Genomic DNA, 13,939 nt, shown 5'->3' with positions numbered 1-13,939 from the left:
TCTGATTTGGCTCTGTGGTAACATTTTAAGCATTTTAAAGTGGATCCGAGATACACTTTTACTCATTGCATAATTGTGTTCCTTTCATATAGTTTATAGGGCATTCCTCAAGCCAAATACTTCTTTTGTTTTGTTTACTCTAATTCCCTATAAACTAAACCAAGCCTTGCCCACAGCTTTTTCACAGTGCCTTGGCACTGTAGCAAGGGCTTATGGGAGCTCAGTCTGGGCAGGAGGAGGAGGCTACTAGCCAGAGATTTCAGAGACAGGGAGGAGGAGGGAGGAGAGGGGACTGAATTTACACACAGGCAAGCTGATAGCATCCTCAGCCTGTGACAATGTGACAAACAGAACATGGCTGCCATCATTGTATCACAGGAATAAATAATCATACACTTTTGAAGCTGTTTGCAGCTAGATATGCTGTGTAAACTATCTAAACTTTAGATAAGATATATAGGGCTTGATTCACAAAAGAGTGCTAACTGTTAGCACAGCCGTTTTCGCTCAAATTTTCGTGTTTGCGCGCGATTGCGAGTTTTCATGCGCAATTAAATTCGCGCGAAAACGGCCGTGCTAACAGTTAGCACTCTTTTGTGAATCCAGCCCATAGACAAGTTACTTGTTATAGTTAGTTTTTCATCTCGTGTCTGCTTTAAGCTGCTGTCTTATGCATCAGTACCATTCCTGTTAAAAAAAAAAAAAAAAAAAAAAGCTGTGATTATGTCTAAGTGCCACCACACAAGGCATGACTCTGTAACTGCCATTTGATTTCAGCACTGAACTGGCAATGTCATTACTGTAGTCAGTCTGTTGGCTTTAAAAGCAGAACCCTTGTTTCAGTAAATCAGGCGCTCATAGGAAATAAAAGCAGGCTGCTCTGAGAAATAAATAGTAGTGGAACAATCCTAATTCTGTCTCATTTGTAAAATTGAACAGCAGTAAAACCTCTCACTGAAACTGCGTTTTTGTGCAGCACTATCATGGTCAAAATCCATGAGTGCAAAGTTAATATAATTCCCCTTTGGAAGTACATTGGTGCCACTATTGTTAGGCATATTAGATCTATGCAGTACTTAGTAAGTGTTTCTGTAATTCTTTGCACACAGAATTGTACAAAGTAATATCATTGGTTTAATAGATCTTAAGCTGGCCTCTAACAATACAATTTGCTGAACGATCGTTTGCAACCGATTCTTTGTATGAAAGATGGAATTGATCATTTGTCACTACTAATGGTAAAAAAAAAATCTTTCAATGGTGTGCAGGTGGTGGACTCGTGAGTAACGTCTCTGTTTCTGATGGCCTGATTTAGGGATTTTTATGAGCCATTCAGATGGGAAGTTTTGAGTAGCGCTGCCATGGCAACCACAATATTTAGATTTTTTTGTTTTTGATTGCTTTGTCCTGCACATGTGTTGGTCATAGGGGTGGGCAGTTTGTGTTCTCTCCTCCCAGTCTACCTGTGGTGTACATATTCATGAGTAGGTGAGGCCATGTGATCTACATAGCATCCACAGTCTTCCATCAGATGCTCTTTAGGAAAGGTTAGTGATTGGACAATTTTAATTTGATTGGTGTTCTATGAATGGCTGAATGTGGGTATTTATATGATGGGTGTGTAGGTTCATATTAGAGTGCACATGTATTGGCTTGAAGACGGGTGAATGCCCAAAACTGCTCTAGGCCAGTGTCTGTCGCCATAACTTGAGACACACTTTTTTGGAATTGTGGACCTTGGACTTCAGTCCCTCATGGACTATCTATTCAAGGTTGCCAGCTGGCATTTGATGGATTGTGGGTGTCTGACGCCTATCTACTGCAGTGAGCTGGCCCTTGACTTACATGAATTTGATTGTGTGGATATTTTCTTGCATTAAATGCATTAAAGGACCACTATCGTGAAAATCGTAAAATTTTCAATACATGTAAGTACACTTCTTCCAGAGTTAAAATGAGCCATAAATTACTTTTCTCCAATGTTGCTGTTGCTTATAGTAAGTAGCTAGAAATCAAACAGAACCGGCAGGTTTTTGAGTAGCCTATCTTCTCATAGGGGGTACTCAGGGTTTTCTAAATTTATAAAAAGCACTTAGTGAATGGCAGTTGCTCCATCTACCTGCCAAACAAGTGTGAAGCGAACAGGGAGGCTGACCAGCATATTTTTATAAAACCTTTTCAGGGAGTGTCTTTATACAGTCTTTATAAAGAATAAAGGGCATGCTGAGAATCCCCCATGAAGAGATTGACTAGCCCAAAACCTGTCGGTTCTGTCAGATTTCTGACAGAAATGTACTTATTTGTATGTGTTTACATGTATTTAAAATGTTTAAAACATTTTTGCGATAGTGGTCCTTTAAGAGCTTTGAGGATTTGCAGTATAAAACCTTGAGTGTGCTGATCTTTTTGGAATATACAGTATATTATCTCGAATACACACACCACACACCACACACCACACACCACACACCACACACCACACACCACACACCACACACCACACACACACACACACACCTGAAAAAGGGAACCTGAAGTGATAGCAATATACAGTCCCAGTTGCCTTAACTGCTTCTGGACTGAGCTAGTTAAAATCTACGCCCTGTTTATGTCAGTTTACCCCGGCGCAGAACTCAAGTGGCTACTGCTGCCATCGATCTGCACTACACAGAGAAGGAACCAGAAGAAGGTGGAAGAGGGACCAAAGGCACACACAAGGGATAATGACAGGTAAAAACATGAGCTGTACTACAGCAATAACCGGTGGGGGTGGATTAAGATAGAGTTGGGGTTTAGGTGGGAGGGGGGATGCGACTCCAAATGCACCGCCGCTTACACCAGCTGACAGTCAGAAATGTAGGTTTAGGCTGACTCGCACATAAGGCTGCCCCTAGATTTTAATATAGCGAATCCTACCTAAATTATAGCCAAGTATATACGGTAATCAGAATTCTACAGTACAACTTTCTTCTATGTATACATTACCTGCAGATTGGTTAATACACTGAGAAAGTTGTGCACTTAAAAGTATTGTCTATCACCTGCAAACCAGGGTGACATAGTTGGCAGCCTAGTAGTGATGGTCAATTTTGCCCTAGTTCTGGTTGGAATCAGTTTGACTGACTTAGTCCAGTGTTTGAGTTGATATGAGGGCTATATTTGAATTTAGAGTCTCCTGTACTTTCCTGCGTACCCCCACGTTCAGGTACAGCTATCCCTAATTTTGGAGGGGTAGCCATTTGATTTACTAGTATGTTTGTGGAATGTAGTTAAAAAATTGGAGTGCCTGGGAAAACACATGCAAACCGTGTCATACAAACTCCATGCAGATAATGACCCTGATTTAGACCTAGAATACAAAGGCGGTAAGATGAGAGTGCTACCGCTATACTGTATGTTGGTTACTTGTCTGAGTTTTTATGCTTTAAAAAGATTTTAGCTGCTCTTCTATTCAATTTGGATACTTCATGCTTCATAATATTAACTTACAACCTACAGTTGAGGCCAAAAATATTTGACCTCCCCCCAGGAATTATGGAACATTTCCCTAAACATCTTCCCAATGTTTGCAGCGTTGATGAAACTTGAAATAATCAAACATTTAATATCGCTATTTAGTAGCTTTTGGTACATGTTATAATACAAAATACATTTTTAGACTTGCTTTATATCAAATATAGTAAAAATAGACTAAACTTGAACTGTTTGGGCACATGGATATTGCTTATGTATGGCGAAGAAAGGGAGAGGCCTTCCCTTGGAGCACGGTTCCCACAGTTAAACATAGTAGTGGGAGTTTCATTCTGTGGGGCTGGTTTACAGCTTCAGGTACAGGACGTCTTGTTCAGGTGCATGGCATCATGACAAATGAAAATTATGTTTGCCATTTGAGGGAGGATATGCAGAAATCTGCTCATAGTCTAGGCTTAGGTCGTCGCTGGGCCTCACAAGAAGACAGTGACCCAAAGCATACATCGAAATTAGTCCAACAGTTCCTCAAGGATACTAAAACCAAGATCCTGGAGTGGGCCGTGCAGAGCCCAGACCTCAATCCTATTGAGAATCTGTTGTGGGTGCTCAAAGTGAAAGTCCATGCTCGGAAACCATGCAATTTGGACCAGCTAGAGCAGCTTGCAATGAAAGAATGGGCACAAATACCTCAGGTGACCTTGGCCAACCTAGTACAGAACTACTCTTAAGAGATTGTTGTCAGTGGTGACTCAGAAAGGGTACTCTATTAATGGACGGTGCTAATAATTTTGAAGGTCTCATTTTGCCCTTGCTTATTTCAGCTCAGTGTAACAATAAAATATCTTAATTTAACTTGTTGTTTATAGTGTGTTTGTTTGTTTTTCCAAAATAACAAACACTTGTTTATGATTTCCATGGAGAAATCAAGTGTTGTCTAATTTCATAAGGGGGCTAATAATTTTGGCCTCAAGTGTATTTAACTACATAGTTGTATTTGTATGAATTGTTTTGAACATTTTGGTAGAATGACCACTTTAGTATAAAGGACGAAAAAAGGGTAAATTCTATTACTGACTGCTGCTGGAGAGCGTGATTAATAGGTTACAAATTTGTCACCTGAAGTTGTGCTTTTCTTATGAGAACTGTTTAAATTGTAATTAATGTTCTGCATGGTCCTGAGGTTTGCTAAAGACTTGATTGTGAAGAATATATGTTTAGCTCAGCAGAGGTAAAGCAATTCAAAGTGCTCTGCCATTATGCAAATCGATTTGTCATTTGTACAAAACCAATCAGGAATTCATTGATCTGTTTTATTTGTAATAATTGGCGTAATAGATGTCTTGATAACAGATGATGTTGAATGAAGGTGTATATGTCACACGTCAATATGTTGGTCATTATTGTGTGCTATTTTCATTCATAATCCTCTGTTAATTTCACTGTTACACTTATTTATGCCTGACTAAATTCTTCAGACTGCATGTTTCTTCCTGGTTTAAAGCAATCTTCTGATTGGCACAGAAGAACACAATTTGCACAGATTACATAGTTGTTATGAATAATGGTTAGTACTGAATGTGCCAGAGATTTTCACATGTGCAGTTTTCTCAAGCATGATGAAGGATGCACATTTCCAGCCATTTCTTCAAATGCATGTTCCATTAAAAGGGGTTTTAAACTCCCCTAGAAAAAAAAATATCCAAAACCTAGTGGCCAAAATATATATATGTACCCCCTTTTTTTCTTAAATAGTTCTGTCCCCCAAATTTTTATTTTTTATCTTTACCTGGTCGCTTTTGCCTTACTGCAGGAACTGTGCAGTGCCAGCAGAATTGTGGAAAGTTTTTTTTTTTTGTTTTTTTTTTTTTGTTTGTTTATTGTTTTTTTTAATTTTTAACTACAGTATCAAGCTTACCTCAGCATGCAAATAACAGTAAGTTTCCTATTTCATATAAGATAAGGACACTATGACCAGGAGCTCCCTTTGAAGTTGTGAGTTTACACAGTGATGTAAGCCTGTTGTCTAGGTGAGCTGTGCTGGATTGAAGAAAAAAAGAGGGGGGGGGGGGGGGGGGGAGTGGTGACTTTTGGCATCACAGAGAAATGGTAAAGAAGGAAACCAGCATAAGTATTTTTTTTTTCATATCGCATTTCCCCTAAATCTGACATTGGAACAGTAAAAACGGGAAAGGTAAGCTAAATACGGTAAGTAATTTCTTATTGGGTGTTTTATTTCCCAGTTAATATGGAGTTTGCAAAGCAATGTGTGCATCATTGACACCCATCAATTACAATAGTGTTTCATTAGGAACATCAGACATTGCTTTCTATGTGACATCTGGGCCCTTAGTCAATTTACATTTTCCTCTGTTTTTTTTCCTAGGAGATATGTTGACACCTTATCAATAAAATGGCTTTTAACCACTTAAAAAAGAGACACTGACGCGAAAAAAAATTATATTATGATTTGTATGTGTAGTACAGCTAAGCAATAAAACATTAAGATCAGATACATCAGTCTAATTGTTTCCAGTACAGGAAGAGTTAAGAAACTCCAGTTGTTATCTCTATGCAAACAAGCCATTAACTCTCCGACTAAAGCAGCCCATACACTCAGCCGATTTTCTGGCCGACCGATCGATCGCGATCGATCGATCGATCGCAAATCGGTTGGCCAATCGACCGATCGACGGCCGATTTCGATCGATTTCGATGGATTTCCATCGAACTAGCAGGGTGGAAAATTTAGGTCGATCTGATGAGATTGCTTATCAGTTTGCATTGGCCTTAATGGAAATCTGATGGCAAAAAAATGCCATCAGATCGAATTTCAACAGATTTCAAACTGAAATCTATTGGAATTCTATCCTGGTAAAAAATGTTCTAAAAACGCATCAGATAGATCATCAGATGCATTTCTTATCTGTCTGCTGCCAATCTGACGAGTGTATGGGCACCTTAAGTCTTAGTCCTGGAGAGGGCTGTTATCTGACTTATATTATCTCAACTGTAAGTTAACTGTTTACTTTTTCTCTGCTAGAGGAGAGGTCATTACTTCAGACTGCTCTGAAAGACTCATTTTGAATGCTGAGTGTTGTGTAATCTGCACATATTATAGAATGATGCAATGTTAGAAAAAACACTATATACCTGAAAATAAAAGTATGAGAATATTTTCTCTGCTGCTAATCTTCTAGTAATTATTCATAGTACACAACCAATTCACTATATCATATATTTTTTTTCGCTTCAGTGTCTCTTTAAGGACTGCGGTCATAAAACCCCTTAAGGACCAGACACTTTTTTTTTTTCCATTCAGACCACTGCAGCTTTCATGGTTTATTGCTCGGTCATACAACCTACCATCTAAATGAATTTTACCTCCTTTTCTTGCCACTAATACAGATTTCTTTTGGTGCTATTTGATTGCTGCTGCGATTTTTACTTTTTATTATATTCATCAAAAAAGACATGAATTTTGTCAAAAAAAGATATTTTTTTTTTACTTTCTGTGCTGACATTTTTCAAATAAAGTAAAATTTCTGTATACATGCAGCACGTAAAATGTGGACATACATGTTTTTGATTAAAAAAACCCAATTCAGCCTATATTTATTGGTTTGGGTAAAAGTTATAGCGTTTACAAACTATGGTGCCAAAAGTGAATTTTCCCATTTTTAAGCATCTCTGACTTTTCTGACCACCTGTCATGTTTCATGAGGTGCTAAAATTCCAGGATGTTATAAATACCCCCAAATTACCCCATTTTGGAAAGAAGACATCCCAAAGTATTCACTGAGAAGCATGGAAGATTTTATTTTTTGTCACAAGTCAGCGGAAAATGACACTTTGTGACAAAAATAAAGAAAAAAAGTTTCCATTTCTTCTAACTTGCGACACAAAAAATGAAATCTGCCACGGACTCACTATGCTCCTCTCTGAATACCTTGAAGTGTCTACTTTCCAAAATGGGGTCATTTGTGGGGTGTTTACTGTCCTGGCATTTTGGGGGGTGCTAAATTGTAAGCACCCCTGTAAAGCCTAAAGGTGCTCATTGGACTTTGGGCCCCTTAGCGCAGTTAGGCTGCAAAAAAGTGTCACACGTGGTATTGCCGTACTCAGGAGAAGTAGTATAATGTGTTTTGGGGTGTATTTTTACACATACCCATGCTGGGTGAGAGAAATATCTCTGTAAATGACATTTTTTTGATTTTTACACACAATTGTCCATTTACAGAGATCTATCTCCCACTCAGCATGGGTATGTGTAAAAATACACCCTAAAACACATTATACTACTCTTTTTGGCACCCTAACTGCGCTAAGGGGCCCAAAGTCCAATGAGTACCTTTAGGATTTCACAGGTCATTTTGCGACATTTGGTTTCAAGACTACTCCTCACGGTTTAGGGCCCCTAAAATGCCAGGGCAGTATAGGAACCCACAAATGACCCCATTTTAGAAAGAAGACACCCCAAGGTATTCCGTTAGGAGTATGGTGAGTTCATAGAAGATTTAATTTTTTGTCACAAGTAAGCGGAAATTGATTTTAATTGGTTTTTTTCACAAAGTGTCATTTTCCGCTAACAAAAAATTCTTCTATGAACTCACCATACTCCTCACGGAATACCTTGGGGTGTCTTCTGTCTAAAATGGGGTTATTTGTGGGGTTCCTATACTGCCCTGGCATTTTAGGGGCCCAAAACCGTGAGTAGTCTGGAAACCAAATGTCTCAAAATGACTGTTCAGGGGTATAAGCATCTGCAAATTTTGATGGCAGGTGGTCTGAGGGGGCGAATTTTGTGGAACCGGTCATAAGCAGGGTGGCCTCTTACATGACAGGTTGTATTGGGCCTGATCTGATGGATAGGAGTGCTAGGGGGTGACAGGAGGTGATTGATGGGTGTCTCAGGGGGTGGTTAGAGGGGAAAATAGATGCAATCAATGCACTGGGGAGGTGATCGGAAGGGGGTCTGAGGGGGATCTGAGGGTTTGGCCGAGGGATCAGGAGCCCACACGGGGCAAATTAGGGCTTGATTTGATGGGTAGGTGTGCTAGGGGGTGACAGGAGGTGATTGATGGGTGTCTCAAGGTGTGATTAGTGGGGGGAATAGATGCAAGCAATGCACTGGTGAGGTGATCAGGGCTGGGGTCTGAGGGCGTTCTGAGGGTGTGGGCGGGTGATTGGGTGCCCTAGGGGCAGATAGGGGTCTAATCTGATGGGTAGCAGTGACGGGGTGATTGATGGGTAATTAGTGGGTGTTTAGAGGAGAGAACAGATGTAAACTGCACTTGGGAGGTGATCTGTCGGCTCTGCAGGCGATCTAATGGTGTGGCGAGGTGATCAGGGCTGGGGTCTGAGGGCGTTCTAAGGGTGTGGGCGGGTGATTGAGTGCCCTAGGGGCAGATAGGGGTCTCATCTGATGGGTAGCAGTGACAGGGGGTGATTGATGGGTAATTAGTGGGTGTTTAGGGTAGAGAACAGATGTAAACAATGCACTTGGGAGGTGATCTGACGTCGGATCTGCGGGCGATCTATTGGTGTGGGTGGGTGATCAGATTGCCCGCAAGGGGCAGGTTAGGGGCTGATTGATGGGTGGCAGTGACAGGGGGTGATTGATGGGTGATTGACAGGTGATCAAGGGGGATAGATGCATACAGTACACAAGGGGGGGATCTGGGGAGAATATGAGGGGTGGGGGGTCATCAGGAGTCCCCAGGGGGCAGTTTAGGGATTAAACTGTTGACAGATAGTGACAGGGAGTGATTGATGGGTGATTAGGGGGGTGATTGGGTGCAAACAGTGGTCTAGGGGGTGGGCAGGGGGGGGGGGGGGGGTCTGAGGGGTGCTGTGGGCGATCAGGGGGCAGATCAGTGTGTTTGGGTGCAGACTAGGGTTGCTGCAGCCTGCCCTGGTGGTCCCTCGGACACTGGGACCACCATGGTAGGAGGCAGCCTGTATAATACACTTTGTGAATGCACTTTTTTGGAAGCAGCATGTTGCTGAAACAAGAAAAATCGGAATCAAAATGCAGTGTTTGTGCAAACGGCAATACGACCGTACAGGTGCTGCCCATTCACTTGAATGAGCAATGCTTTGCTGTTGAGCGCAATGGCTGGCAGTAAATGTCGAAGATGGCCCATGTGAACCAGCCCTGAACTCGCCATCAAGTTGCTTTCACCTGATATATTGTTGACCTATCTGCACTTGACCATAAGATATAGGCCATTCCTTACTCCCACTTAATTGTAGAAGACCTTGAACCCCCCCCCCTAAACCTTACCCTCCCTTAACCTGGCTAACCGCAAATAATTGTATTTTTTGCCATAGAAATGCATGATAACTTCAGTATCTGCCTGGAACACCCAAATGATGTAGAGTTTAGACCAGTTTTACCTGATGACGCTTCTTTTCTGCTGTTGGTTGTATAATGATTTGCACTTTACAATAAGGGCTTGTTTCCACTGTTGCAACGCGATTTCGCCGGCATTCCGACGCTTGTAAAAACGCATGCGGATGCGTTTCCGCATGCGTTTTTACCCGCGATTTCGCGTGCGATTTCGCATGGCAGGGTGCCATGCGAAATTAACCATGACACTGCCAGGGCAAAATAAAATTGAAAAAGGTGCGAAATCGCGGGTAAAAACGCATGTAACAAACGCATGCGTTTTTACTATTAAATACATTAGTGGCGATTCGCATGCATTCCACTCGCAGGCGAATTCGTTGGCTCTTTTGTGCGTTTTTTTACCGCTGAAAAAAACGCACCTCAACAACGCTACAGTGGAAACAGGCCCATCCACTTGCATTACATGTGCGAATCTGCATGCGTTGGACGCATGCAGATTCGCGATAGTGGAAACGAGCCCTAAGATGTTTTCAGAAAATTGGAATTGACTTTGTATCTTAGTGATATTGTTTTCTTTTGCATTTGCTCAAATCACTTCACTACTGAAGGTTTTTTCTCCTTCTGTACCAGAGCAATTTTCACCTTTCAGCGCTCCTTCCATTCATTCGACTATAGCCAGGGCTGTGAAGTCGGAGCAATTTTGGGTACCTGGAGTCCAGGGCTGTGGAGTCGGTACAAAAATCATCTGACTCCAACTCAGACTCCAGGTACCCAAAATGACTGAGACTCCTTGACTCTGACTCTTTAGTCTAATACTTACCAGGGCTGTGGATTTGGTACAAAAAATTATTTGACTCCGGACTCCAACTCCTCAGTTTATGAAACCACAGACTCCAAATTGCTCCGACTCCTTTACTCCGACTCCACAGCCCTGCTGGAGTCTGAGTCGGTGGTTTCATAAACTGAGGGGACTGTGTAGGATGAGTCGGTACATTTTTGTACCGATTCCACAGTCCTGCCTATAACTTTATTACAACTTATCACAATTAAACAATCTATTTCTTGTTTTCCCAACCAATTAGGCTTTCTTTGGGTGGTACATTTTGCTAAGAATTTTTTTTTAAATTCTAAATGCATTTTACCAGGAAAAATAAGAAAAAAATTGAAAAAAATCACCGTATTTTTTGGACCATAAGACGCACCTAGATTTAGACGACAATTTCCAGGGAAAAAATATATACAGTACTTAACCTGGTGCGTCCATGGTCCAGGAGCATCTTGTGGAGTTATTCTTAATTAATTATCTTTATAAATCAATCTGATCCCCACTATGTCTTTTGACTCCAGGTCCCCCCCCTCCCCCCCCAGGCAATGGCAGAGCAAAGCAGCTGTGCCCCCCACCACCTCAAATGCTCTTTCTCCTAGGCAATGCAATTCCAAAGCTGGATGAGCCCCACTAGACTCCAGTTTCCCCCGGGCAAGCCAGTGTACATCTTCATTGCCCTCACCAGCTTGTGCTCCCCCTGGCAATATACTGTAATTCCAAAGCTGCGGCAAACCCTGCTAGGCTCCATTCTCCCCGGGAAATGGCAGAGTAATGCTATTCAGCGGGAGTCCTCCCCCCTCCCCACTTCCTGCTCCCCCAGGTGATGTACTCCTAAACCAGGGTGACCCCGGCTAGTCTCCTGCTCCCCCCGGGCAATGGCAGAGTAACGCTGTTCAGCGGAAGCCCTCACCTGATCACCACCGCCGTGTCCGTGATCCTCGTCTTGCGTCCCTTCCTGCTTGCATCTCTGCTGGCCTCTCACTGCGTGACCCCGGCATGCGTTCCCATTCATTAATCTCCCCTCTAACGGGCGGCGACGAGTACCCACGTGGGAGGGAGCGGCAATAGACGTGTATATATCTACGCCTTTGGGCAGGAACTAAGTGGTTGAAGCAGCAGGCACAGCCATACTATCCCAAGAAAAAACACATAAGTAGATAAATACTTCTGGAAACTGTAGTGGGTACAGGAGCCGTTATGATGTATTATCTTCTGGTATGTGGCTTACGTAATAGAGTAATAATACTCACAAGTGTGGGTTGCTGCAGAGGCAATCACTCGATTAGGCATGTGGAGAAAACCCGACTTCACTCCTTAGTCTGTCGTGAAGACCCCACAAGGTGGGGTAATAAATGGGGAATCGAAAAAGATAGGAGGCGCCCTTGAGGTGTATTCTACATTCGCTCTTTGTGTATAGTTACGCAAGAAGTTTGCCTACCTTGAATCATAAATCAGGAGGCTTCACTTACTGCGATGATTAAAGTAGTTTATTGACATAAGCACTTCCGACAACGCGTTTCGCGGCACAAACTGCTTCCTCAGGTCAATTTAGCGTGCTGAGACCGTCACCAAATGTCGTTTTTTGTTTTTTTTGTTTTTTGTTTTTTTTTATGGCGGCCAGACATTTGGTGACAGTCTCACGCTAAATTGACCTGAGGAAGTGGTTTTTGCCGCGAAATGCATTGTCGTACTACTTTAATCATCGCAGTAAGTGAAGCCTCCTGATTTATGATTCAAGGTAGGCAAACTTCTTGCGTAACTATACACAAAGAGCGAATGTAGAATACACCTCAAGGGCGCCTCCTATCTTTTTCGATTTCCTAGATAAATACTTGTTCTACTTGCATAACATATGTATTGTACTGTCTACATTTTTATTTCTGTGAATTGTATATAGTAAATAAAGAGAACTGTACCAGGCATTTTCCATCTTTACTGCCTCTGACTGAAGCCAATCCTGACTATTTCCTCCCCTACTCAGTCCTCAGGTCCTAGCCATGTCCTTTATGATTTATGACCAATTTTGATATAGTAAACTTCTTGGCCAGGTCCCTTGAAGTTTTCTATAAAGGGATTCTACTATACCAGATGCCCTGTTTATATTTCTGCAACTTCTGCGATGGTGGATGCTCATATAAAGTGTTTTCATTTTGCAGGGTCTCTTATTGAGCAGTTGACTGCAGAGAAGTATGAGTGCATGGTCTGCTGTGAGGTAATAAGAGTTATGGCTCCAGTCTGGAGCTGCCAGAGCTGCTACCATGTTTTTCACCTGAACTGCATCAAGAAATGGGCCAGATCTCCTGCATCACAAGCTGAAGGTCAGTTTTCAGGATTTCAAGTGAAACTTTTGTGTGTGTGTGTGTGTGTGTGTGTGTGTGTGTGTGTGTGTGTGTGTGTGTGTGTGTGTGTGTGTGTGTGTGTGTGTAAAAATTGGTATTTCGGTTACTAACAAGTAAATTCTGGAAACATTTTTGTTTGTGTTAGGGCTCGTTCACACAAGAAATCGCAAAATGTTAGTGAATACCGCTAGCGTTTTGCGGGCATAATTTTTCCGCGATAAACACGGAAAAATCACTGGACAAATTGGCGTTTTGGGAGCGATCACGATTCACGGTTCTATACATGCTAATCACGAACGCTCCAGAATCACCGGCAAACCGCTGTAGGTAATGTCTTTTGTGATTAGCGATAATCGCAAAATACCCGCGATCGTGGCATTGAGAACCTGCAATAAGCTGGACTAGGCTTTTAAAAAACGTTAGCGGGAATTGCGCAATTCCCACTTAGGTCTGAACGGGCCTTAAATTTATGTTGAGATTGAAATGTCTGCCTGTTTATCTGAGCTGGAATCTGCACTTACAGCTTTACTAAACATGCAACTCTGCTGATTTTTTTTCTGTTACATTAGCTGAAGTTAACTGAAGTTATGGGGATGATGGTGTTTTTGACATTGTGTGGTTGTTTTTTTGTTTACGTCTATAAATCACAAAATGGGCAACGCTTTCTACATGGGTTTGGAATACAACATAACCGATTACAATTTTGATGGCCACACCTGGATTTTTGTGTGGTCTCGGAAAACCTAAATAAATATCTATCTTCACTACTCCTTCAAATCACACAAGACCGCAGTGGATATCTGTACAGTATCTTACATGGATGGTCACATTGTCTCAATCAGCTGATTGCAACTTGTTGCCAGTAGTTCAGTAAGCTATATATGGGCTATACACCCCGTTTATGATGCATTAGTTAGCAGTTGGGAATCATTTACATGGCTCTTCCTTGGGACT

General features: G+C 41.9%; 1 protein-coding gene across 2 annotated transcripts in view; it reads left to right on the top strand.

The window, feature by feature from the left end:
* Nucleotides 1-13,939, top strand: part of NFX1 (nuclear transcription factor, X-box binding 1) — a 188,055-nt gene that overhangs the window by 51,182 nt on the left and 122,934 nt on the right. For both annotated transcript variants that reach the window (XM_068236697.1, XM_068236696.1), the window contains exon 3: nt 12,803-12,964. In XM_068236697.1, the coding sequence (XP_068092798.1) occupies nt 12,803-12,964 (162 nt within the window). The remainder of the gene's footprint in view (nt 1-12,802; nt 12,965-13,939) is intronic.

This window comes from Hyperolius riggenbachi, chromosome 5 (genome assembly GCF_040937935.1).
Source record: "Hyperolius riggenbachi isolate aHypRig1 chromosome 5, aHypRig1.pri, whole genome shotgun sequence".
In the NCBI taxonomy this organism is placed as follows: domain Eukaryota; kingdom Metazoa; phylum Chordata; class Amphibia; order Anura; family Hyperoliidae; genus Hyperolius; species Hyperolius riggenbachi.
Note: the sequence above shows the minus strand (reverse complement) of the source record. Positions and strands in the feature narration are given on the sequence as shown.